This window comes from Neoarius graeffei, chromosome 13, assembly GCF_027579695.1.
Source record: "Neoarius graeffei isolate fNeoGra1 chromosome 13, fNeoGra1.pri, whole genome shotgun sequence".
In the NCBI taxonomy this organism is placed as follows: domain Eukaryota; kingdom Metazoa; phylum Chordata; class Actinopteri; order Siluriformes; family Ariidae; genus Neoarius; species Neoarius graeffei.
In genome coordinates, this window is record NC_083581.1 from 34,412,690 (window position 1) to 34,440,655 (window position 27,966).

The 27,966-nt window shown below is 40.8% G+C and overlaps 1 protein-coding gene across 3 annotated transcripts; it reads right to left on the reverse strand.

Moving 5' to 3' along the window:
- dnajc16 (DnaJ (Hsp40) homolog, subfamily C, member 16) lies at positions 1–27,888 on the reverse strand. 3 transcript variants are annotated; one of them, XM_060937615.1, is made up of 15 exons: positions 27,800–27,888; positions 26,807–26,991; positions 22,647–22,713; positions 22,227–22,548; positions 21,850–22,034; positions 21,661–21,765; positions 20,963–21,121; positions 20,061–20,191; positions 14,783–14,957; positions 10,822–11,004; positions 10,547–10,623; positions 8,173–8,253; positions 8,005–8,094; positions 7,736–7,906; positions 1–3,477 (listed from the first exon to the last, which is right to left on the reverse strand). In XM_060937615.1, exons 2-15 carry the CDS (start codon positions 26,980–26,982, stop codon positions 3,039–3,041), a joined length of 2,361 nt encoding a protein of 786 aa, XP_060793598.1. In that variant the 5' UTR covers positions 26,983–26,991; positions 27,800–27,888; the 3' UTR covers positions 1–3,038. The 3 variants fall into 3 exon arrangements, with proteins under 3 accessions (XP_060793598.1, XP_060793599.1, XP_060793600.1); XM_060937616.1 differs by lacking the exon at positions 21,661–21,765; XM_060937617.1 differs by lacking the exons at positions 22,647–22,713; positions 27,800–27,888 and having other exon boundaries at positions 26,807–26,866.
- Between the last annotated feature and the right edge of the window lie 78 nt (positions 27,889–27,966).

Below are 27,966 nucleotides of genomic sequence, written 5' to 3' on the forward strand. Positions count from 1 at the left end.
TATTTTTTTCTTTACCAAATTCTAACAGAAAACGAGAGCGCCCGAAAGGGAAAACTGAGCCGAGCCGCCATTTTGAATCCTCATTCACGGCTGTAATGCAAATTGCTTCCTCCTCGGTATACAAGTGCACTTCCATGGCAGGAAAAAAAAAAAAAAACTACATTTTGCCACCTATGTAGTCCCCTATTTATACAAATAGGAGTCATTCAGGATTCAGCCATGTTTTTGCTCGGCGTTAGCAAATTACAGGTTTTTAGCTTTCTCCTGAAATGTTTTCTTTTATTTCTTCTTCCTCAGGGTAGTAAAACTCGCTTTCGCTGTGAACACTGTCGTTATCGCTATCCATGCTGTAAAATTAATGCTATTCTCCTGAGAAATGCTGGCAAACATTTATAAGACTTTTGATAATCTTATAAATCTTATTTAAAAAAAAAAGTTGACAAAAAATTCTACTATGTTGTTTGTTGTTGTGAATGAGCGAGTCGCCAGAGGTCCATAACCGGGGTCCGTACCACAGGATACGGACCCACTCGCCAGCCAATCAGAGCGCAGGATTTGGACCGTGAAAAAAATAATTATAAACAAGAGTGCTCTGAGAGCACAATCCCCCCCCACTGGCAGTGATGCCATAACTCTGGTAAAATGCGACGGAATTGAACGAAACTGCAATATACGCATTACCGACAAAGAATCCTGTCAATTTTCATGAAATTCCTCCAAAAATTGTGAGAGGAGTTGATTTCAGAAGGTGAGTACCTTTCTCAGGACAGACAGATGGACATCGCCACAACATAATCCCCCTTCGGGTCTTTCGGCCAGTGGGGGATAATAAAAACTGGGGGAAGTTGATTTCAGAAAGCAAGCACACCTTGATGAAATTGCCAAAAGTACAAGTTTGTTAATAATCAAGGGCATAACTCTGGTAAAATCTGCCCAAATTAAATTTCAATCTGCGTATAACTGTCATATAACAAAGCCTTTTGCCAAGTTTGGTGAAATTCCTCCACAAATTGTGAAATTATTTAAATCATGAAATAATTTAATCAAGGGTCAAAACTCTGGTAAAAATTTTCACAACCGAAATTAAATCGCAATATGCGTATTACCATCAAATAACAAGGCCAAGCTTCGAGAAATTCGTCCAAAAACTGTGAGAGGAGTTGATGTCAGAAGGCAAGCACACCTTCATGAAATTGTGAAAGTACAAGGTTGTTCATCAAGGGCCACGACTCTGGTAAAATGCGACTGAATTGAACAAAATTACAATGCGTGTACTACTGACATAACGATGCCTTTTATCAGGTTTCGTGAAATTCCTCCAAAAATTGTGAAAGGAGTTGATGTCAGAAGGAAAAAACTCTCATGAAATTGTCAAATTATAATTTTGTTAATCAAGGGCTGTAACTCTGGTAAAATGTGACCCAATTTAACGAAATTACAATATGCGTATTACCGACATATAACAAAGAATCCTGCCAAGTTTGGTGAAATTCCTCCACAAATTGTGAGCGGAGTCGATTTCAGAGTGAGGGTGAGTACCCTTCCCGGGACGGACATCACCACGACATAATCCCCCTTCGAACAGTGGGGGATAAAAATGTAAATGATGAAATATTTTGCTGTTTAGATGTTTAAATGAAAATTGTAAAAGAAGAGCTTCCCACTCCTACAGGGTTTTTTTTGTTTGTTTTTTTAGTTCATGCTACATTTAACAGGTCATGGTGTCTGTAGACTGCATGGAACAGAATCAGGTTAAACCTTAAGCCTCGGTCACAACCGGCCGTACGTGCTCCTACGGCCGGTCTACGTGCAAAAAACGCAAGAAACGCATGGAGGGCGCGCGTGAAACGCACAGAGGGCGCGCGTGTGACGTGCTGATTTTCGAGCCGTAGACCGGCCGCAGAGGTTCTTCAAACAAACTCTACGGGCGCTTACGTTTTTTTTCAGGTTGCAAGACAAACTTACGGCCAACGTGCGTCTTTCTCCACGAACAAAAAAAACGCAGCGATTTGGGAAACGCCAAAAATCGCACGGCCAAAAAAATCTTACGTCCGGTTGTGACCTAGGCTTTACACCAATCTCACCCCATTAGCTGTTCAAGTGAAGTGAGAAATTTCTCCAACTACACGAAGCCTTCGCTCCATATCACCATGTCTTAAGGACCCTGAAACACTGAAATATTTGTGATGTCTTTAGTGATTGTGGTTTAACGCAGACGTCACAGGAGGACACCGTTATTGCTTACGCAGTTACAGTGGTGTTTAAATGGGAGACACAAGTTAACGGCCACAAACATACACAACAAGTCTGTTGGCTCCGAAAAACAAAAAACTACGAGCTTGTTTTCCCAATCAATACTTTCCAGTGATGTTCAATGTCATGTTAAAGGGAGAGCCAACACTGAAGTAGTAGTGCGAGTGTAGCGCGAGATGGTGTTTATGGCAGTATTGGCAGGAAAGTTGAAGCTTTGAAAGCGGACCTGTTTGAGCAGAGTGTACAGATGATGAGGTGAAAGAGCATGACCGACTAAAATACTAAAGCACCGCTGCAACGCTCTCTGTAGATAGAGATGAAGGAAGGGCCAAATCCCACTGCGCTACGATCAGCGGGTAGTCGAGTGGCATTGTGGGTAATATAGGAAACCGTTAACATTGAAGAAAAACATTTAACTCAGAATTAATTACAAAATAAAAGTCTTTGATGCTTCTGAATGCCATGCTATAATTAAAGACTCATATGCAAGACATTCAGAGTGGATTTTTCCTGGTATATCATCGTTTTTGGTCATCCCTATTCCTCGTACCTTTAAAGTAACAGCTGGAAGCAGCATTCAGTAGTTATGGCGCAGCATCGTGGTTAAATGGAGCTACTATTAGACTTGGGTCACTTACAGCATCGGTGTAAGATCAAAGTCTGAGCAATGAGGTCACAAACTCCGCCTACAGCACCACCCAGAGTCACACTGCAATGGGAGTGATGAGAAACTGTTCCCAAAGAACCAGCGCTGTCTGTTCAACAGTGTGCTAGGATTCCCAGCTCTACTTATTGACCGTGATCTTGTCCAGGCCTGGCCAGGCCGGGATGTAGTAGCGAGGTAGCGTGCCCTCCATCAGCCGCTCCATCCACAGGCCCAGGCGGTCCAGTTTGTGGTGGATGTGGAGAGTAGTGGAGCGTGAACGTGATCCCCCTTTCCTGTGTTGGTGCTCGTCTCTGGAGCTTGACCTGGACCTCCCCACCACCTCCTCCTCCGGCCTGCTGTTAGCATCCTCGCCTGTGTACACTGGCTTGAACAGACACAGGTATTTCTTATGACCGTTGAGCGCCAGCACGTAGCCCGTGTAGTCCGTCTTGCGGTTGCTGGCCTCCTCCTCCTCGTCTGCCTCCAGCTGCATGGCATCCTGGGCGTATTCCAGCAGGGTGGACATCCACTCGTTGTGCTTGTCCACGTTCAGGAAGGAGAAGTGTAGCGTCTGGCTCCTGGAGATATCGTTAAGCATTGTTAACATTTTTTTCCCCCCGTCAGCATGTCAAACTGTCCTTCAAGAACAATATACGCCTAAAATAAACCGTGTCCGAAATCACACTCATATTTCGGACACTAGTCTGGCCCGTCATTATTTACGTCATTACTGTTGCACAATTAAAATGTGCCAGATCAGTCGACTGGTGGGTTTTCAAAATAATAAATACATGTGTGTGTGTGTTTTGTGATACAGTGGTGCTTGAAAGTTTGTGAACCCTTTAGAATTTTCTATATTTCTGCATAAATATGATCATCATCATAATCAGATTTTCACAAAGTCCTAAAAGTAGATAAAGAGAACCCAGTTAAACAAAGGAGACAAAAATATTATACTTGGTCATTTATTTATTGAGGAAAATGATCCAATATTACATATCTGTGAATGGCAAAAGTATGTGAACCTTTGCTTTCAGTATCTGGTGTGACCCCCTTGTGCAGCAATAACTGCAACTAAACGTTTCCGGTAACTGTTGATCAGTCCTGCACACCGGCTTGGAGGAATTTTAGCCCATTCCTCCATACAGAACAGCTTCAACTCTGGGATGTTGGTGGGTTTCCTCACATGAACTGCTCGCTTCAGGTCCTTCCACAACATTTTGACTGGATTAAGGTCAGGACTTTGACTTGGCCATTCCAGAACATTAACTTTATTCTTCTTTAACCATTCTTTGGTAGAACGACTTGTGTGCTTAGGGTCATTGTCTTGCTGCATGACCCACCTTCTCTTGAGATTCAGTTCATGGACAGATGTCCTGACATTTTCCTTTAGAATTTGCTGGTATAACTCAGAATTCATTGTTCCATCAATGATGGCAAGCCGTCCTGGCCCAGATGCAGCAAAACAGGCTCAAACCATGATACTACCACCACCATGTTTCACAGATGGGATAAGGTTCTTATGCTGGAATGCACTGTTTTCCTTTCTCCAAACATAACGCTTCTCATTTAAACCAAAAAGTTCTAGTTTGGTCTCATCCGTCCACAAAACATTTTTCCAATAGCCTTCTAGCTTGTCCACGTGATCTTTAGCAAACTGCAGATGAGCAGCAATGTTCTTTTTGGAGAGCAGTGACTTTGTCCATGCAGCCCTGCCATGCACACCGTTGTTGTTCAGTGTTCTCCTGATGGTGGACTCATGAACATTAGCCAATGTGAGAGAGGCCTTCAGTTGCTTAGAAGTTACCCTGGGGTCCTTTGTGACCTTGCCGACTATTACACACCTTGCTCTTGAAGTGATCTTTGTTGGTCGACCACTCCTGGGGAGGGTAACAAGGGTCTTGAATTTCCTCCATTTGGACACAATCTGTCTGACTGGATTGGTGGAGTCCAAACTCTTTAGAGATGGTTTTGGAACCTTTTCCAGCCTGATGAGCATCAACAACACTTTTTCTGATGTCCTCAGAAATCTCCTTTGTTCATGCCATGATACACTTCCACAAACATGTGTTGTGAAGATCAGACTTTGATAGATCCCTGTTCTTTAAATACAACCCCGATTCCAAAAAAGTTGGGACAAAGTACAAATTGTAAATAAAAACGGAATGCAATAATTTACAAATCTCAAAAACTGATATTGTATTCACAATAGAACATAGACAACATATCAAATGTCGAAAGTGAGACATTTTGAAATTTCATGCCAAATATTGGCTCATTTGAAATTTCATGACAGCAACACATCTCAAAAAAGTTGGGACAGGGGCAATAAGAGGCTGGAAAAGTTCAAGGTACAAAAAAGGAACAGCTGGAGGACCAAATTGCAACTCATTAGGTCAATTGGCAATAGGTCATTAACATGACTGGGTATAAAAAGAGCATTTTGGAGTGGCAGCGGCTCTCAGAAGTAAAGATGGGAAGAGGATCACCAATCCCCCTAATTCTGCACCGACAAATAGTGGAGCAATATCAGAAAGGAGTTCAACAGTGTAAAATTGCAAAGAGTTTGAACATATCATCATCTACAGTGCATAATATCATCAAAAGATTCAGAGAATCTGGAAGAATCTCTGTGCGTAAGGGTCAAGGCCGGAAAACCATACTGGGTGCCCGTGATCTTCGGGCCCTTAGACGGCACTGCATCACATACAGGCATGCTTCTGTATTGGAAATCACAAAATGGGCTCAGGAATATTTCCAGAGAACATTATCTGTGAACACAATTCACCGTGCCATCCGCCGTTGCCAGCTAAAACTCTATAGTTCAAAGAAGAAGCCGTATCTAAACATGATCCAGAAGCGCAGACGTCTTCTCTGGGCCAAGGCTCATTTAAAATGGACTGTGGCAAAATGGAAAACTGTTCTGTAGTCAGACGAATCAAAATTTGAAGTTCTTTATGGAAATCAGGGACGCCGTGTCATTCGGACTAAAGAGGAGAAGGACGACCCGAGTTGTTATCAGCGCTCAGTTCAGAAGCCTGCATCTCTGATGGTATGGGGTTGCATTAGTGCGTGTGGCATGGGCAGCTTACACATCTGGAAAGACACCATCAATGCTGAAAGGTATATCCAGGTTCTAGAGCAACATATGCTCCCATCCAGACAACGTCTCTTTCAGGGAAGACCTTGCATTTTCCAACATGACAATGCCAAACCACATACTGCATCAATTACAGCATCATGGCTGCGTAGAAGAAGGGTCCGGGTACTGAACTGGCCAGCCTGCAGTCCAGATCTTTCACCCATAGAAAACATTTGGCGCATCATAAAACGGAAGATACGACAAAAAAGACCTAAGACAGTTGAGCAACTCGAATCCTACATTAGACAAGAATGGGTTAACATTCCTATCCCTAAACTTGAGCAACTTGTCTCCTCAGTCCCCAGACGTTTACAGACTGTTGTAAAGAGAAAAGGGGATGTCTCACAGTGGTAAACATGGCCTTGTCCCAACTTTTTTGAGATGTGTTGTTGTCATGAAATTTAAAATCACCTAATTTTTCTCTTTAAATGATACATTTTCTCAGTTTAAACATTTGATATGTCATCTATGTTCTATTCTGAATAAAATATGGAATTTTGAAACTTCCACATCATTGCATTCCATTTTTATTTACAATTTGTCCCAACTTTTTTGGAATCGGGGTTGTAAAACAGGGTGCCCACTCACACCTGATTGTCATCCCATTGATTGAAAACACCTGACTATAATTTCACCTTCAAATTAACTGCTAATCCTAGAGGTTCACATACTTTTGCCACTCACAGATATGTAATATTGGATCATTTTTCTCAATAAATAAATGACCAAGTATAATATTTTTGTCTCATTTGTTCAACTGGGTTCTCTTTATCTACTTTTAGGACTTGTGTGAAAATCTGATGATGTTTTAGGTCATATTTATGCAGAAATATAGAAAATTCTAAAGGGTTCACAAACTTTCAAGCACCACTGTATTATACAGAGTGCATTTCCCACATTAATAAATACAAAGTACTTTGTGTCTGCTGCATCTTTCAATTCTTTTAAATCAAGGCTGAAGACTTTCTTCTTTGCCGCTAAATCAAATTTGATGACTCAACAGCAGTGAATCATCTGATCGATTCGGTCCATTCCTCGCTCTGCACTTCAACTTTTATTCTTATATTTTATCCGTCTTATTCTATTTTAGCTTATTTTCTATTCTCTTACTATTTTTAATTGCTCTTGAATGTCCGTTTATAATGCGTTTCTTCCTCCATCCATCACCCCAACACACTTTTTCAGTGCGACCGCAATGCATGATGGGATATATTACTTGTTTAGTGACCATCAGTTGTACACTACTTTTCGTGATGCATTGTGGGATACTCAGTGCACTATACAGGGTGTAATAATTCTCACTATACATTCAGACAGCACTACAAAATGGCGACCTCACTACATTACATCATCCACTATATAGTGAGTAGGGAGTGATTTCGGACACAGGGAAAGTATACTCTCAAACAACGTGTTACCAGAGTACAAAGTTCTCTGAAAAATACACTTTATACTTTCAAACAATATACACTTGCGGTCAGAAGTTTACTTACAAGGACATGAACGACATGGGAATATTGTGCGTTCAACGATTAGTAAAAACAATGTCTAGAAATAAGTTGAATCATCTTGTTTTGGCATACTGTAATCATCTTCTAGGGAATACTAGTTCAAGTTGACTACATTCAAGCTATCTATTACCTGATGTCATTTTTGCCATGTGTTTGTAAGGAGTATGTAATGTAAAGACTGACCCAGTGAAGGAGTAAACCTCCTTGGCGAACTTGCTGAGCAGAATGTTTTTGGTTGCATCTGTAAGCACCAGCACCACGTTGATATGGCCTGGTCTCAGCTTTACCAAATTACTGGTGTAAGTGATGTCCGTTAACTCGGTCACCTCCACAAAGTTCTTCTTCGGTGGACGGCTGCTCCAAAAACAAGGTTTAGATGTCTTAGAAGGGTCATACAGAACAAGTTCTATTTAAACAAAGCTATTTGTTCACAAATTGGCACGTGAAGGCACCTGGAAGTGTTGGCAGTGCTTGGGGATCCGTTCTGGGTCTTTGCTGCATCTTTTGCCTTTGGTTTGGTCTGTTTCTCCTCACTGGAGTCACTGAAACCAGATTAAAAATCATACCTGAATGCAAATTTCAGAACTATGCCAGAAGTGTAAAAATGTCCTGACTCGTACCTGAAAGCCTGAATAATCACTGTACCGAACAGGATGAACAGCGCAGAGAAGATCAGTGACAGCAGAGGCATCATTTCACGCCTGTAGTAATGAGAACAGTAATAACTTCCTGACAAGCAACATAAACAAGATCAACTGTGAGCTACTGCTCACTTACAGTGGGGCAAAAAAGTATTTAGTCAGTCACCAATTGTGCAAGTTCTCCCACTTAAAAAGATGTGAGAGGCCTGTAATTTTCATCATAGGTATACCTCAACTATGAGAGACAAAATGAGAAAAAAAATCCAGAAAATCACATTGTCTGATTTTTAAAGAATTTATTTACAAATTATGGTGGAAAATAAGTATTTGGTCAATAACAAAAGTTTATGTTAATACTTTGTTATATACCCTTTGTTGGCAATGACAGAGGTCAAACGTTTTCTGTAAGCCTTCACAAGGTTTTCACACACTGTTGCTGGTATTTTGGCCCATTCCTCCATGCAGATCTCCTCTAGAGCAGTGATGTTTTGGGGCTGTTGCTGGGCAACACAGACTTTCAACTCCCTCCAAAGATTTTCTAGGGGGTTGAGATCTGGAGACTGGCTAGGCCACTCCAGGACCTTGAAATGCTTCTTACGAAGCCACTCCTTCGTTGCCCGGGCGGTGTGTTTGGGATCATTGTCATGCTGAAAGACCCAGCCACGTTTCATCTTCAATGCCATTGCTGATGCTGATGGAAGGAGGTTTTCACTCAAAATCTCACGATACATGGCCCCATTCATACTTTCCTTTACACGGATCAGTCGTCCTGGTCCCTTTGCAGAAAAACAGCCCCAAAGCATGATGTTTCCACCCCCATGCTTCACAGTACGTATGGTGTTCTTTGGATGCAACTCAGCATTCTTTCTCCTCCCAACACGACAAGTTGAGTTTTTACTAAAAAGTTCTATTTTGGTTTCATCTGACCATATGACATTCTCCCAATCCTCTTCTGGATCATCCAAATGCTCTCTAGCAAACTTCAGATGGGCCTGGACATGTATTGGCTTAAGCAGGGGGACACGTCTGGCACTGCAGGATTTGAGTCCCTGGTGGCGTAGTGTGTTACTGATGGTAGCCTTTGTTACTTTGGTCCCAGCTCTCTGCAGGTCATTCACTAGGTCCCCCCGTGTAATTCTGGGATTTTTGCTCACCATTCTTGTGATCATTTTGACCCCATGGAGTGAGAGCTTGCATGGAGCCCCAGATTGAGGGAGATTATCAGTGGTCTTGTATGTCTTCCATTGTCTAATAATTGCTCCCACAGTTGATTTCTTCACACCAAGCTGCTTACCTATTGCAGATTCAGTCTTCCCAGCCTGCTGCAGGTCTACAATTTTGTTTCTGGTGTCCTTTGACAGCTCTTTGGTCTTGGCCCTAGTGGAGTTTGGAGTGTGACTGTTTGAGGTTGTGGACAGGTGTCTTTTATATTGATAACGAGTTCAAACAGGTACCATTAATACAGGTAACGAGTGGAGGACAGAGGAGCCTCTTAAAGAAGTTGTTACAGGTCTGTGAGAGCCAGAAATCTTGCTTGTTTGTAGGTGACCAAATACTTATTTTACAGAGGAATTTACCAATTCATTCATTAAAAATCCTACAGTGTGTTTTCCTGGATTATTTCCCCCCATTCTGTCTCTCATAGTTGAAGTGTACCTATGATGAAAATTACAGGCCTCTCTCATCTTTTTAAGTGGGAGAACTTGCACAATTGGTGGTTGACTAAATACTTTTTTGCCCCACTGTATGTATCCCCCCCCCCCGTTCTCGCTTAGATCAGAATGCAAGCGATCGAAGGAACAGGGCACTTATTATGAATGTTGACTTCAAGAAATAATCAACCCTGAAACAAGTAAAGAGCAGCGTTCTCCCCAGGGATTTCAAATAGCAGCCTGCTAAACAGTCATTTTGAAATAGCATTTTGCTTCTTGAAATAGCATCAAAAATCCACGCTATACGTTTCGTAAATACATAGTCAGTAAACAGGAAGTCGATGAGCAACAGACCTGAAAATGGTATACACGGTATAGAACCCCAAGCTGAAGCTCAACCAAATATCAAGCAGTTGTGATTTATAGTTACTGAGAAAAAGGTGTTACGAAAATTTCATAAATCCATGCTATGCGTTTCGTAAATACATTCAGTCAGTAAACAGGAAGTCGATGTGCGACAGACCTGAAAACGGTATACATGGTATAGAACCCCAAGCTGAAGCTCGGTACCAAGTGGCTATGATTCGTGGTTGCTGAGAAAAGGGGTGTTCCGGACGGACAGAGGTAAACCAGTATACACCCCCTCCTTTGGAGCGGGGGTATAAATAATAAATACAGCACGTACTGGGTTTGTTACTTACCAATTATTGTGGAGAACATCATCAATAATTTCAGACAAGTAGTCATACGCTGCATAAATCCACCTGATTAAAAACATCTGCAATTGGACAAATATGCAAAATTTCAGTGTAACCATTATTTACATGATTACTGTGAGTGCAGTAGATTAAAATATGACTTAATTCTGTCATGGTGTGTTAATCGCTCCATTGTCCTTAGAGAAAGTAAGACAGGCCAGGACTAATTTTCCATTTAAAGCAAACACATTAAGAGAGGGATGTTCAAAGAGACTGACTGAAGCAAACTCGTTATTGAGCTCAGGCAGCGTGGCATCATGGGTAAGGATGGAGGGGTCTTTCCGTAGCCGTTCCAGCTCCTCCAGCAGCCTGTGTTTGTCCTCCTCGCTGCCGTTCCAGCCGCCCTGGACGGGTTTGTAGAGCACCTTGCCGGCCCCGTTACGCCGCTCCAGGATCACCACCTACACATGCGCGCGCACAGTTACAATTACTTTGTTACTGTACTTAACTCTGGCTTTTAAGTAGCTGTACTTTACTGGAGTTTCTCTCATACTTTTTTCTTTTGAAAAGTACAGTACTTTAAAAAAAAAATTAACAATAAAATCTCTACTTTCTGCTCACTGCATTTTCAACCCTAACGTCACAAAGTGACTTTTTAGCTTCACAACTTTAACAGTGAATGTAATACCCCACTTTTTTCCTTGTACAAAGAAACCATCATGTTGACTGACCCTTTGTTTTCAAACCATAGCCGATCCAAAAGGCCACAAATTAATGGAAAATCAATAAGATCAGCTGATTTTCATGGAATCTGCCGAAACTGAACCGGAAGATCCCGAAGAGGTGCGTGATATCACACATGCAACAATTCAGGTATCAATTTCGTTCCTGTGCGCAGCAGTGGTTAGACCACTCTCGATATAGAATCACATTTTGGAGAGAATTCTGATCGTGGTTCTTACATGTTGGATGAAGTACTGTAGCAGATGATTAGCAAGGATATTCTGAAATAAATAAATAAATAGTTATCTTTTCGAGCCCCCAAAACGAGAGAAAGATGCCAGGTCACAGCGGTCCCACTCACTGCCGATAGCGCACCACCAGCCAGAGAGAATTGGAAATACAGATTGGTTTGTGGATTTTTATTCTAAACTGGCCGCTGCAAAATATCAGGGAAATGTTTATATGTACCTCAATAAATGCAGAAATATAATCTTTAAAAGTTTACACTTATTCAGGGTCATTACTGAAAGAAAATATGAAGTGGGCAATAATAGGGGAAAATCAATGAACTGTCCAAATGTCATTTATGAAATAAATGGGTTTTTTTTTTTTGCTCCAGTAATCACCATGTGGTCATTCTGGTGGTGGTGAACACTTGATGAATCAGATTTATTATTAGTCGGTGACATGAAATCTGCCCGCTTCGTTTGCACAAACCTCACCCACTGTCGCTTTAGATTAGTGTCATTTCTCGGAAATTTGAGAACTGAATGTCCTGTTGTATATGGATTTGAACTTCCAAACACAATGCAGTGCTTTCACATCATTATTTTTGTAAGATTTCAACAACAATATCCAATTTCAGTGAGTAAACAAGCTCGGAGTCAGATGAACCAACATGACCCAGATAACCGGGGTTCCATGCGTGACGTCACACAAGATTAGCCCTGGGGCAAGGCTGCCTTTTTCCAGGATCTGGGAGCCACGATTTATCGATAGTTTTGTGCTTGATGATAAAATAAATAATATTATTTTTCCTCCTGCTTTATTAATTCATTTTGGTTGTTACTAATAAATACAGTGGTATGCAAAAGTTTGGGCACCCCTGGTCAAAATTGCTGTTCCTGTGAACAGTTAACCAAGTTGAAGATGAAATGATCTCTAAAAGGCATAAAGTTAATGACTCATTCCCTTTATATTTTAAGCAAAAACAATTTAATTTCATCTTTTACATTTTCAAAATAACAAAAAAGGAAAAGGGCCAGAAGCAAAAGTTTGGGCACCCTGCATGGTTAGTACCTACCTAGTAACACCCCCTTTGGCAAGCATCACAGCTTGTAAACACTTTTTGTAGACAACTAATCATCTTTCAGTTCTTACCTGGGGGATTTTCGCGCATTCGTCCTTGCAAAAGGCTTCCAGTTCTACAAGTTTCTTGGGCTGTCTTGCATGCACTGCTCTTTTGAGATCTATCCACAGATTTTCAATGATGTTTAGGTCAGGGGACTGTGAGGGCCAGGGCAAAACCTTCAGCTTGGGCCTCTTGAGGTATTCCATTGTAGATTTTGAGGTGCGTTTTGGATCATCGTCTTATTGTAGAACCCGTCCTCTTTTTAACTTCAACTTTTTTACAGATGGTGTGATGTTTGCTTCCAGAATTTGCTAGTATTTATTCGAATCCATGCTTCCCTCGACCAATGAAATGTCCCCTGTGCCACTGGCTGCAACACAATCCCAAAGCATGATCGATCCACACCCATGCTTCAGAGTTGGAGAGGTGTTCTTTTCCTGGAGTTTGGCCCCCTTTTTTCTCCAAACATACCTTTGCACATCGTGGCCAAAAAGTTCTATTTTGATTTCATCAGTCCACAGGACTTGTTTCCAAAATGCATCAGGCTTATTTAGATGTTCTTTTGCAAACTTCAGACGCTGAATTTTGTGGCTAGGACGCGGGAACGGTTTTCTTCTGATGACTCTCTCATGAAGGTCATATTTGTCTACTGCATACAGGTGTCGCTGCATAGTAGGACAGTGCACCACCACTCCAGGGTCTGCTAAATCTTTCTGAAGGTCTTTTGCAGTCAGACAGGGGGTTTTATTTGCCTTTCTAGCAATCCAACGAGCAGTTCTTTCAGAAAGTTTTCTTCATCTTGCAGACCTCACCTTGGTCTCCACTGTTTCTGTTAACTGCCATTTCTTAATAACATTACAATCTGAGGAAACAGCTACCTGAAAACACTTTGCTATGTTCTTGTAGCCTTCTCCTGCTTTGTGAGCATCAATTATTTTATTATTCAGAATGCGAGGGAGTTGCTTAGAGGAGCCCATGGCTGTTGATTTTAGAGACAAGTTTGAGGAGTCAGAGAATTTATACAGCTTTGAAATCTGCATCATCTGACCTTTCCTAACGAAGAATTTGAACAAGCCACAGCTCAATAAGCTAATTAAGGTCTGGAACTTTCGTAAAAGTCACCCGAGAACTCAAATGTATCGGGGTGCCCAAACTTTCGCATGGTGTTCCTTTTCTTTTTTCACTCTCCAATTGTACAAAACAAAAATAATACACAATCCTGCAGAAAAAAGTCTCGTCTTTACCTTTATGACTTTTGGTGATCAGTTCATCTTCTGCTCACTTAACTATTCACAGTAAGACATTTTCAGTAAGGGTGCCCAAACTTTTGCATGCCACTGTACGGTATATATTAATTTTAAAGGATTACAATAAGGCATTATATACACCAACAGTGAGAATGAGACCTAACACCCATCTGCTTCTACATACACTTATCACGGTAGTTAGTATTGTGGCAACTATCTACAGTTACTATTCAGGGATGCAAACGGCGCGCCTTTTGGCGGATGCCGCCTTTTTCACGGCTGAATCGCGCAGATCCGGTTTTTTTTTGGGGGGGGGGGGGGGTGGAGTGTCTGATTATAATTTCAAAGTAAATTCTGTACGAAAATTATTAAATAAGCAAATGCCGTTACAGTCCATGAAACATAGGAAGTATGAGAAGAAAACAGTAAATCAGAAAGCTGCGCACGTTTGCGCGAAAGCTGCGCAAACGTGCGCAGCTTTCTGATTTACTGTTTTCTTCTCATACTTATACTCCCTATGTTTCATGGACTGTAACGGCATTTGCTTATATACAGAATTTACTTTGATGAAATTATAATCAGACACTCCAACACCCCCCCCCCCCCCCCAAAAAAAATAAAATAAAATAATCGGATCTGCGCGATTCAGCCGTGAAAAAGGCGGCATCCGCCAAAAGGCACGCCGTTTGCATCCCTGACTATTACACAATTATTAATATGTGAGAGATTAGGAATAAAAACGATGTTAATCCTGATATCAATATCCTAATGCTATTGCTGACGTCCTAACTGACAGTCCACTGCATGATACCTCAGTCCACTGTGAATAATTTACATAGCCATAAAGTAGAAACATCAGTTTATAGAGCTGTTTGTTTTTTTTTGTTAGTCTGAAGACATTATGCATTGATCATGTACCTGTGGTGGAGTGTCTCTGTTCTTCAGCAGCACAGCACACAGAGGCTGCTGCTGGCGTTGGTACACATACGCAAAGCGGAGAACCTCCTCAGTGTTCGCAGAGGCTAGAGACAAGAAAGCTTTGTTTCCTGGGGCAAAGACTTCGTCCTCACCAGTGATAAGTAGAACACAGTATCTGAAGAGAACATTAAAAAAAAACAAAAACTCTGTCTTAAAGTCTTTACATAATACAGGCCAAAGATGAGCCTCTGAAAGGTATCAAAGACCACTGAAGCTCTCCAAGACATCATTTCCTCTTGAAGGAACACTCAAGCATTCTAACCACATCTATAGTGCGCGTGATTGCTACAGAATTGAAATACTGAGAAAATAGAAAAATGGCGGTTGTTTAAATGACGATCACTAAAAATTTGTGCCAATGTTATTTGTAGAACAATTTTGACTCCAAGATATTTGTACTCCAAGTTCTGAATCAGAATAAACGGTCCTTTTTAAAGATGGCACTGCTATTTCAGAGAAAAATCATTTGTGGTTAAAGGTGCAATAGGTGATTTTTATTTTTATAAATTCTTTACTTGTGAAAAGAAAAAGTGAAAAAGTTTAACAACTCTGTGAGAAAACACGGTTAGAAAATTGATGTCCAGTCCAGAACGCTTGTTTGTGTTTGGACGCCTCTATGGGCTATCGAAGATCCTGGAGGTGGAGCTTTGTGAATATGGGTGGGCTCAACTGTCAAACACTTCATCTTTAACCCTCTGGGGTCGAGAGCTTCGCCGGTGAAGCTCGGCAGGTTTAGAATGAGGTGGTCATGTATTTAGATAAACACGTTTGCGAGTTTGTGTCATACAAGCATGATAAACATATTGACAGAAACTTTATACTTTCCTATGTGCTAAATAATAATATATTTTTAAAATGACCTAAATTAGATGAAACATGAAACTTGTCACACCGGAGTCACACCGGAGTCAGAGCGCGGCGCGCACACTTACGCATTCATAAAAGACTATCATGCTGTTACCGTGTGAATAATCACTTTCACTCTTTTGGTTTCGATTGGTTTCTCTTTCACGGTGGGAACGCCCACTGTAAACAGGATAAAATCTGTCAGACATAGTTTAGGCTGTTTGGAGGTAAAACTTGTTGCGAGATGGCATACGGACTTTTTGTGCTTCGGATGATTCAGGACTGTGATTCAATTCATGGTTCAGGACAGCAAATCAATTCAATCTTGAAAACTGCGACACTGATGAGTGGTGCCTTTTTTTTTTTTTTACTTCAACCTGATCCAGCCTAAGATCAACTCGAGCAAGTGTGAATATTTCTTCTATTTATTACGAGCAGATCGGTTGATATACATGCACTGTAGTGCATACACAAGAAGAAAAAAAACTGAGCGAGTAAAAAGTATTTTCTTCAAAAATAGTTAATTTTGCTCGATTTTGAGTTTAGAGTGTAAAATTTGGAGTTGGAGTAAAATTAGAGTAATTGTGTAACAGTTGGTTGTGGCTCTGAACTGAGTAAAAAAAAAAAGTTAATTTCAAGGCGCACTGAGTAGAGTCAAATACCAAAATAAAGTCAAATACCAGATAAATGAAGGTGTTGTAAAGTGTGGAAAAAACATGACCTTACCCGTTGTGACGAACCGTTTTGATCACTTGACCTGATGGGATTAAGAGTTGGCAGTGGGAGGGGTTTTCACTCTTCTCATTGAATGGAATGGAAATTTTGACTCTTCTCATTGAACACCCCTCCCACTGCCAACCCTTTATCCCAAAACAATAGGACGTACATTTTTGATGGCCAGTTAATTGTCCAAATCAGTGGAGCAGATTTACAGTGGGGCAAAAAAGTATTTAGTCAGTCACCAATTGTGCAAGTTCTCCCACTTAAAAAGATGAGAGGCGCCTGTAATTTTCATCATAGGTACACTTCAACTATGAGACACAGAATGGGGGGAAAGAATCCAGGAAATCACATTGTAGGATTTTTAATGAATTAATTGGTAAATTCCTCGGTAAAATAAGTATTTGGTCACCTACAAACAAGCAAGATTTCTGACTCTCACAGACCTGTAACTTCTTCTTTAAGAGGCTCCTCTGTCCTCCACTCGTTACCTGTATTAATGGCACCTGTTTGAACTCGTTATCAGTATAAAAGACACCTGTCCACAACCTCAAACAGTCACACTCCAAACTCCACTATGGCCAAGACCAAAGAGCTGTCAAAGGACACCAGAAACAAAATTGTAGACCTGCACCAGGCTGGGAAGACTGAATCTGCAATAGCTAAGCAGCTTGGTGTGAAGAAATCAACTGTGGGAGCAATTATTAGAAAATGGAAGACATACAAGACCACTGATAATCTCCCTCGATCTGGGGCTCCACGCAAGATCTCACCCCGTGGGGTCAAAATGATCACAAGAACGGTGAGCAAAAATCCCAGAACCACACGGGGGGACCTAGTGAATGACCTGCAGAGAGCTGGGACCAAAGTAACAAAGGCTACCATCAGTAACACACTACGCCGCCAGGGACTCAAATCCTGCAGTGCCAGATGTGTCCTCCTGCTTAAGCCAGTACATGTCCAGGCCCGTCTGAAGTTGCTAGAGCATTTGGATGATCCAGAAGAGGACTGGGAGAATGCCATATGGTCAGATGAAACCAAAATAGAACTTTTTGGTAAAAACTCAACTTGTCGTGTTTGGAGGAGAAAGAATGCTGAGTTGCATCCAAAGAACACCATACCTACTGTGAAGCATGGGGGTGGAAACATCATGCTTTGGGGCTGTTTTTCTGCAAAGGGACCAGGACGACTGATCCGTGTAAAGGAAAGAATGAATGGGGCCATGTATCGTGAGATTTTGAGTGAAAACCTCCTTCCATCAGCAAGGGCATTGAAGATGAAACGTGGCTGGGTCTTTCAGCATGACAATGATCCCAAACACACCGCCCGGGCAATGAAGGAGTGGCTTCGTAAGAAGCATTTCAAGGTCCTGGAGTGGCCTAGCCAGTCTCCAGATCTCAACCCCATAGAAAATCTTTGGAGGGAGTTGAAAGTCCGTGTTGCCCAGCGACAGCCCCAAAACATCACTGCTCTAGAGGAGATCTGCATGGAGGAATGGGCCAAAATACCAGCAACAGTGTGTGAAAACCTTGTGAAGACTTACAGAAAACGTTTGACCTCTGTCATTGCCAACAAATGGTATATAACAAAGTATTGAGATGAACTTTTGTTATTGACCAAATACTTATTTTCCACCATAATTTGCAAATAAATTCTTTAAAAATCAGACAATGTGATTGTCTGGATTTTTTTTTCCTCATTTTGTCTCTCATAGTTGAAGTGTACCTATGATGAAAATTACAGGCCTCTCTCATCTTTTTAAGTGGGAGAACTTGCACAATTGGTGACTGACTAAATACTTTTTTGCCCCACTGTAAGTTTTTGTGCTTGATACGTTCCTAAGACTGAACAGAATCACCTCAAGTGATCAAAACAGTTCGTCACAATGGGTAAGGTCATGTTTTTCCACACATTCCAACACAGCTCTAAAACTGCTTTTTACAACACCTTCATTTATGGGTTTTTTTTTAAAGGAGTACAACCATGACATACAGACTACAGAGATATCATTCAGGGCTCGACATTAACGCTTGTCCGCGACAAGTGATACTTTATGTCGGACAAGTTCATCGTCTCAGTTACTTGTCCGATGGGGAAAAGTGCCAAAATACACCGGTATTCGGGTTACATATCAAATTTATCAGTTTATTCACATGATTTCCGAAGCATCTCACTCGACATGTTTTGATGAATCGCTGGATGTTTCTATTCGGAAAGAGCGATGTGCACATGCACAATATTCCACTTGCGAAACCGGCCAATACCGCTTCATTGGTTTCGTTCGATTTGTTGACATTTCTGTTGGCGGGATCATTATTCAACTGTATATTTACATTGAGTATGTGGTAATTTCTAAATCTTTGAATTGTTGTTGATGGTGTTCATTATATAGCCGAGCGTGTGGCGGGGTGTGCTGGGCTTGGAATGCGCGCCTGCATGCGTGTGGATTGACAGGGAGTGAGGTAGGAGTGGGGAAAGTTATCTATGAAATACCAAGCTGTCAAATGGCTGCTAATTAGGTTACCAGCTGTATTAATTAACTAATTAGTAATGGGAGTTTAGGGACTTGAAACATAGGGCTCTATAATTTAGATATAATTATGGATTATTTGACTTGATAATATCTCAAGTCATAAATTTTATGATAATGTTACTTTTTGTGATATTTGTTACTGAACTGCAGAGTACTGATCTGTGTGTATATAATGGTTAGTGTTTCTGGATCTCATAGTATAGTTATTTTGTTCTTAAAATTTTATGTTCATAATTTCTACTCTATTGGAATATATTGCTTCTGAACTTCAACATAATAATTGGTGAATTATGGTATCAATCAGTCCGTTTTACTATATTTTTGAACTTTTGCCTCAGTATATCAAGTATTGATTACTTTTGATTCATAGATATTATGCATATGTTGTGAATTCGGAAACAAATGCAATAAAGATTGTTGGGTTACAAATAGTTTATTTGTGGGGGGTTTTCTCATATTTCTTCGGACAAGTCAACTTCACATTTGGACAAGTAAATTTCCTTTCAACTTGCCCGACAGGACAAGTGGTTTCAAAAGTTAATGTAGAGCCCTGTTATTGTAACTGAACTTGTTCTGAAGAGGAAAAAAAGTCATATGACTTTGAAAATACTGCTTAGATTTGTTGAAATTGACATCAGAGCATGCCAAAATCATTAGAGTGCCAGAAAATACCCTCAGACCCCAGAGGGTTAAAAAATAAATAAATAATACTTTACTTAAATGCACCTTTAAGTGCTACATTCATACTCCGTGTAGCTCATAATGTAAAATTTAAAAAAAAAAAAATTTATAAGGCTCAGTTTCTGCCTGATGGAGCCTTTAAAAAGTGCTCAGAGAAAGCTGAAGAAACATCTCGGATTTAGAATTTACATTGTATACTGTAGCTGCATATTTTAAAATGTTTACCAACTGCCCATAGACTTCCATTATAAATACGTTTTGACTAAACAGCAGTTTCGTGGATAGAAATGAAGGTACAATTTGCTGGAGTGATCGTTTAAAGCTGTTTTTTGCTATTAGTTGAGTTACATTATACAGACAGAGGGTACAATCATGAGCATTCTATTTCCTCTGTCAAATCTTCAAACTTTACAACTGACGCAATGGCTTCCAGCTTACTTTCTGCGCCGATGGAACTGCTTGACGGGGCAAAGCTCATCAAAGACTTTCTGGTTCACCAGACGAGGGGCAAGAAGAAATTTGTTGTTGGAGATGAATTCATCGATTATTTGTTTTTTCATCCCTTTAGCCTGTTTAATAAAAAGAAAAAAAAAAAATTATGCCACATCACACCACCCCATCACTAATTATTCTTCTATACCTGTATGCCTTGTTGCGTTTTATATTTTACATCAACATTAGGGTGCATCAGTTGCCCTCACTTTCATAAAATCTGATGCATTTTAGTTTGGGTGTTCCTTTTCACCAATAAAGACATCCTGTAAAATTTTTTGACCATATTCAAAAGTCTAATGGTGGCACCATGAGGTTCATTTTTTGCCAAAAAACGCTTATTTTATGTTTTCGCGTAAGGTTTGAATCACAATGTTGGACTCCATTTATTGATTTCTTGTGAGCCAGAGATCATGTTAAGAACCTTTGCAAGGGATTGAGAAGCATTAATGTGATTCATAATACATTTGTATTGTTTAAAAGTAGCTGAACAATGATTCAATGAACAGCTAAAACTCACACTGTGCTTGATAAAATATTTAGAAAATGTACTAAAAATGTTTATCTAAGATATTTGGTATACTCTATAAGGTGCCATAATGTTTCATGAAAAGTGATCGAAATTTTGTCATAAAAGTCATAAAATAGCAGCTTTTTCCATAACTTTGAGCGCCTGGTGCCACCATTAAACTTTTGAATTTTGTCAAAATATTTCACCCAGTGTGTTTTCTTACCAAAAGGAACATAAAAACAAAAATGCATCATGATCGGAGGAACTTTTCATTTTTAGGGGGCAACTGATGCACCCTAATCAACACGTTTGCATTACTTCATAGTGATAACCCTACCTGTATAATGTCGGCTGGTTTATCGGTGTTCTCCTTGAAGACGAGCATGGTTGGAGCGTAAGTGTTGATGTTGTACTGCTTGAGCAGGTTGGCCGTCTCAGACAGACCCTGGTCCACGTAGCCAAACTGAACATAGTCCTTATAGGCAAACGCAGTCAGCTGTGGAGGAATCACACGTTACTTACACACTCGGCAACCAATCTGCACATGGCTACCAAAGATTTAAGTTATTCCACAAAATCGGGTTGTACATGAGCTGATCGCTGACGAGGCGCGTAGCACTGAGTTGGCCATAAGCCATGTGTGACGAAATTGAACGGAATAACCATTTTATTCTATCCACATTCACTGGATTTTGAGAAATGGAGCATTTTTATGTTTTGCAAGTTCAATAAATAAAAACTTTTACACAAAACATCTGACAAAACCATTTCCGCTTAGAATGTAAACAAACTGGCGAAATGACTGTAGCAATTTGTGAAAAATGCTAAAGTTATATTTTATATATACTATATTATTTTAGCCATTTCTGTTTCTTTGAAATACTTGATAAAGATATATCTGACTTGATGCGCTCTGCCATTTTGTTTCTCTCTACTCACGGTATATGAGCTGATATCCTAGTAGTAGAGTAGCCAATCAGAGCATGCGATTACTCATATCCAGTGAATGTGGATAGAATATAAAATCACATATACCTTATACAACAGAGGAACTACAGGCACTTGGTCAAAAAGCAGCACGTGGGGCTTGTTAACATCATACCAGCTTTTCAGAAAGTCACGGTCATTCCGATCAGTGACCTAAAGAACGATCCAAAAAAAAAAAAAAATGGTTTTAGAAATCAGATCAGCCTATGGATTAACAGAAGCCAGTCCAGAGCTTACCTTCTCAACCAGCCTCTGAGGGAGCAGGTCCTCCACAAACTGCATGATGTGCTCCTTGGCCAGAGCATAGTTAAAGAAAGTCACTTTTCCGTTGACGACACCAAGGATGGATGGAGTGCGGTGAGCACCCAGATGATTCGCCAAGCGTCTCTCGTAGCCGACATCAACCACACCTATTCCTACACCTACACACGGAGGACAGAATATCAACACGAGGACCAGAGTGAAAACCAATCTGAAGAACGTCCCCGTTTCCTATTGGTGAATTACTCAGGATTTGGTAGTCCAATGATCATTCTTGTAATTTTCTAAAAAAATTGTTTTATGTTGAAACTGAGCTGTATACACATCACCTGATGATAAAAATCAGTCCTTACCGAGAAGCTCGAGCTCCTGTATGACCTCTCTCCACACGGGATCCATGTGGACGCAGCTGAAGCACCAGTCTGATGTGATCTTGATCAGATAAGGCCTTTTGAAGCTGTCAGATACAACTTCATTGACATATTGGTTGTAGTGCAGCACGTACTTGCTGTCAGTGGCATCACGGCTGCCCTTGCTGTTAAAGGGGAAGTTGAAGAAGGAATCGTCGAAGTAGAAGTTGTCATGGAAGTGACGGAAGCCATGAGGTCCGTAAGGCTGGGAGTTGGTCTGCTTGTAGCGATCATAATTGGCTCTTTTTTCTTCATTGGATAAGATCTGAACAATGAAATCAAACCCACACACACACAATGAGAGATCATCATTAGTAATTTGTGAGTAATGAAACCCAAAGCTATGAGAACAGTCTGTGATACCTCATAGGATTTTGTAATCTTAATGAACATATCTTCTGCTTCTGGGTTCTTGTTTTTGTCTGGATGCCTGGCAACAAGAGATACAACAAAGATCTGAACGCAAGATGGCTGTAATATAATTTTAAAAAAAAAATTCTAAATAGTTTGAACCATATCATTCTTAATGCACCACTCAAGCCTAATGATTTCATTCTCAAGTTATTGTGAAATATTACACATCAGCCTTCAAATCTAACATCATAACCAGTAGGGCTGGTACGGTTCACAAAATCTACGGTTCGGTTCGTATCACGGTTTTCGGTTCGGTACGGTTCTTGTAGTTATTTTTTCTTTTAATCTTTAAAACTCCAGAAATATACTTCAGCATATGACATATAGCTTAAAGGAACAGTCCACCGTACTTCCATAATGAAATATGTTCTTCTCTGAATTGAGACGAGCTGATCCGTACCTCTCCGAGCTTTGCGCAACCTCCCAGTCAGTCAGACGCGCTGTCACTCCTGTTAGCAATGTAGCTAGGCTCAGCATGGCCAACGGTATTTTTTGGGGCTGTAGTTAGATGCGACCAAACTCTTCCACGTTTTTCCTGTTTACATAGGTTTATATGACCAGTGACATGAAACAAAGTTCAGTTACACAAATTGAAGGTATCAATGCGCTGTCGGCGCGCACAAGGTGTTAGTACGCCTGTCATTATAGTGCGGACTTTCCATAGCATAGGAAATCGCCACGTTTCAATTTGTGTAACTGAACTTTGTTTCATGTCACTGGTCATATAAACCTATGTAAACAGGAAAAATGCGGAAGAGTTTGGTCGCATCTAACTACGGCCCCAAAAAATACCATCGGCCATGCTGAGCCTAGCTACATTGCTAACAGGAGTAACAGCGCGTCTGACTGACTGGGAGGTCGCGCAAAGCTCGGAGAGGTACGGATCAGCTCGTCTCAATTCAGAGAAGAACATATTTCATTATGGAAGTACGGTGGACTGTTCCTTTAATTATCCACAATTTGGAATAGACCATCACTAAGGAAAGCTAGGTGAGATTTTGATACAGCAAGAGGGAAGACATTAACGATTTCAACATGCTTTTCATTTATTTGGCAAAAAAGGAGAATGTGTATTGCAATTTACAGGAACTTATGTGCCTTTTTAGCATTTATCAAACTGCCAACTATAGTGTAACTCTTACAAAAATTGTATCCCTTAAAAGAAAGAGAGGAATTCTCAGCTCAGGCTTTTGAATAATTGCCTATAATGAGGCCATAACAATAGCAAAGGCCATAAACAAAGTGGAGAATAAATTCAACCAGCTCAACACAAAAATAGTATTCCCTGAGAGTGATACCTGAGAGTGAGATACATTTTTCACTTGAAATTAAAGCGCAGTATTTGGAAACGTATGGCTGGATTTCTTATCTAAGCTTAAAGTGCCACTGTAATATTTTAAATATTAAAAACAAAAGGGCTGGCTATCAATATAAAATACTGCATAAAAATTAAACACACTGCACTTTAAAAACAACACTCCTCTGTTCACTTTATTTTCATATTCTTCTGCAAGAAAATCAGTTTGTCCACATTTTCTGCCAAGAGGCAAGACCTACTTGCAGTGACTATGTTCCCTGCCGTTGAGAAAACACGTTCACTTGGCACAGATGTACCTGGGACTGCTAGGTTACGTTGTGCCAACTTAGCAATGTGAGGATACTTATGCTCATTGTTCTTCCACCACATGAGTGAGTCTTCATCCACAGAGATGCAGCCTGTGGCCTTGTATGAGGCGACCTCTTCACGAATGATGTCTGACAAAGGCTTTGAGCTCCTTTCCTCTGCTGTAAAAAAAATCTGCAAATACCATTGCCATGTAGGGCCGCACGATTTTTTTGCTTAGAATCGAGATCACGATTCTTTGGCAGGGGCGGCACGGTGGTGTAGTGGTTAGCGCTGTCGCCTCACAGCAAGAAGGTCCGGGTTCGAGCCCCGTGGCCGGCGAGGGCCTTTCTGTGTGGAGTTTGCATGTTCTCCCCGTGGGTTTCCTCCGGGTGCTCCGGTTTCCCCCACAGTCCAAAGACATGCAGGTTAGGTTAACTGGTGACTCTAAATTGACCGTAGGTGTGAGTGTGAGTGTGAATGGTTGTCTGTGTCTATGTGTCAGCCCTGTGATGACCTGGCGACTTGTCCAGGGTGTACCCCGCCTTTCGCCCGTAGTCAGCTGGGATAGGCTCCAGCTTGCCTGCGACCCTGTAGAACAGGATAAAGCGGCTAGAGATAATGAGATGAGAGATTCTTTGGCACGATTTTTTTATACAAAATGTTTATTGCACTGTTTATAACATCTGCATTGCTGAGGTTATTTATTTTTTATTTATTTATCTTTTTATTTATCCTGTTTGTTTTATTAATTTTATAGGCCTAGTTATTCTGCTTAATTTATTTTTGTCTACATCCATGTATTTTCTTCATCTGTTATCCTGATTTTTGTGGATTTGTTAGATTGTACCTGTTTTATACACTTCAATTTAAAAAAAAAAAAAGTTAGGCTCCGGTGCATGGCTGAATGTAACATGAGAAGAGAAAATGGAGAATAGATTGCATCACTTATTTACTAGTTTATGAGTTCAATTTCTGCACTACATTACACATTCATATTAGTCTTACAGTTACATCGACACTTTTTTTTGTTTAAATAATACTTAATGAGATTAATGTTTATTGTTAATGTTTAATTTAGGCCAATGCTCGATTTTGGTTGTTTAAAATACCTAAGGGGTACTGGGTAAACTAGGTCTATGGTGCGAAATATTTATAAACATCTGATAAAAACCCGCTGAACTAATATCAAACCTGCCCAATTTTTGTCAACCAGCCCAAGCCATTTTTTACCCGCAAAGTAGAATTCAAAACCCCCCAGTTGGGTGGGAAATCGCCCAATCTGGCAACACTGGTTTCCACACACAACTGCAGGCGGGCTTCCTCCACTGACTGAATCACGTGTTGTAAAGACGCTTTACCATAGGTCGAGGGAGGAGTCAGCGGCAGTGCTGCCTTTAGGGGCGCTTGAAAAAAATCCGGGAAGAAACGGGAGCATTTGTTTGTGATGCCGTTCGTGATATAAAATGCTTAAGAACCGTTGTGTTTCGAAATGAGATCGCATGTATGTGTGAATCGAGATTTTTTTAACAATTTATCATGCAGCCCTACTCCGGGCGGCCTTCCATTTCTCTCCCACTCGCCAGTTCTACAGGTGATGTGACTTGCAGCAATCCACACTCCAAACCTCTTCTTTCGCCGGAGAAACTGTCTGAGGTCACAGACAGGCACAAGGCCACATTGCGCATGAACCGTCGAACCGTGCGACGCACACACGTTCCGAACAGAGACAAGCGAACCGAACGGTTCGGGTATTTTTTCATGAACCGTACCACCCCTAATAACCAGCCATGGCTCTGTTGTACAGATGTGTCTGGAAGCTTAAAAGGTCATAGGCAAAGGTTTTCAATTTATGCACATTTGAAACTTTATATGTTAAAAAACCCTCTGTAATTTTCTTCTGGTCCCAAGAAGTATTGTTAATAAGTAATAATTAAAATAAGTTAGTGCGGATTGCGGCGAATTTCTGCTCGGTGATTTTCGTGACCACTCAACGCGTGATGTCATTCAAGGCAAACAAATCGCTTGAGTGGAGTCCACTTCAGTTTACTTGCATTCACCGATTTGCTTCGCAACGGCCATAGGTTCATACATTGAATATCGAGAGGTGAAACCAATCTGGAGAGTTCTCATCGCTTTCAGACATTTTACACAACCTCTCACGGCCAAAGTCCGTACACGTGTGCTCGGTTCGCAAGTAAACACAGAACTGCTCCCAGTCTGTTTGGCTTGAATGACGTCACAATGACTGTCGGTGAAAGTGCGCATAAGTGAGATGTAAACAAACCTTCGGAACTTGCGCAAACCAGTATATTTTAACCGTTTTATTCAATTTTAGCGTGCAAATTAGACACCACAAAGACTGAATTCACTTTTTGGGTCGTTCATCTAGAAAATAAAAAGTCGATATCCTACGTTCCACCTCCGACCCTTGCCTATGACCTTTAACATGGATTGTTGGGGCTCACTAAGGACCACGACAAAACATTTATTTGCAGAATATTACCATTCTTTAGCAAGGCGTTTATACACCTTCTTGATTTCTGCCAGATTTGCACTTTTAGTGACCCCTAGGATTTTGTAGGGGTCAAATTCTGCACCGTCTCCCCGAGCTCCAGCCAAGAGGACACACAGGATCAGCACAGAGTGAAGATTCAGGCACAGCATTCTGGGCTTAGCCATGACTCCAGGCTGGAAATACAGACAGGAATGACCAAAGATTAATGTCATTCAACAAAGAATCGTTAAAAAAAAAAAAACTCCAACAACCTGGATTGTAAGAAAACTCTGATTGCCAAGAGAGCAGTAATTGGCTGAATTCCAAATGCCTCATTATTGTAAATGTAGGGCACTAAAGAGGTCGTAGAAAGCTAGTACACCAGTCCCTAGATAGTGCACCTATATAGAGTGTAGGGTGACATTTGGGATTCAGCCACCCTGGCAGTCCGCTGCTGGAAATACAAATTCTTAGAGGCTGTATTATAAATACCACTGCATTACATACATAGGGCACTAGATAGGTCGCGAAAAGTTAAGTCATTCCATACACTGTAGTATTCCTATCTAGGGAATATGTACGTATTTGGTATGCCGCCAACCGTGACTGCGCGCGCGGTCAGCAGTTAGTCATTTAACAGCTAGTTAGTGTGAGATTAGCGATTAGCAAGTATGTAAAGATATTTTAAAATACATATTTACTTTAATATGTTTAAAATAAATATGGACTTAGAGTCAGACTAACAGCACTGACATCGTCCTAAATATGTGACCTTGTTCGTTAACAGATTAAAAAAAAACTGCCAGGTTTGTCAACTGAAAATAACAAAATCACTAACATTAGCTTAATTTAGCTGCCGTAGTTACTATAACGGTGCCAGCAAGCAAGCTAATGGGTTAGCTTTACCCCAGACACGAACTACACTGTTAAACTACGCAGCTTTTTATTATTATTATTATTTTTTTTTTTTTAACGTAACAGAAGAAGAAATTAGGGTTCAACCTTGTGTTTCCTGAAGGCTGTCAGTTCCTCTCCAGCTGCTCAACTTGCATTTTGTTGCTAAGATGTTCCACATCTGTTCTCATCCTCACTGCTGCTGCTTCGGATGCTGGATAGAGCGCGCGCTGCATACTACCCTACTAATTAGTATGATCAAATAGCACGCGACG

Coding starts and splice junctions, on each gene's coding strand:
- dnajc16 (XM_060937615.1), bottom strand. CDS start 26,982: ATGGCTAAGCCCAGAATGCTGTGCCTGAATCTTCACTCTGTGCTGATC. Junction 8,095..8,172: donor GTGATTATTCAGGCTTTCAG/GTACGAGTCAGG, acceptor ATCTGGTTTCAG/TGACTCCAGTGAGGAGAAAC. Junction 7,907..8,004: donor AGCACTGCCAACACTTCCAG/GTGCCTTCACGT, acceptor TTTTTGGAGCAG/CCGTCCACCGAAGAAGAACT.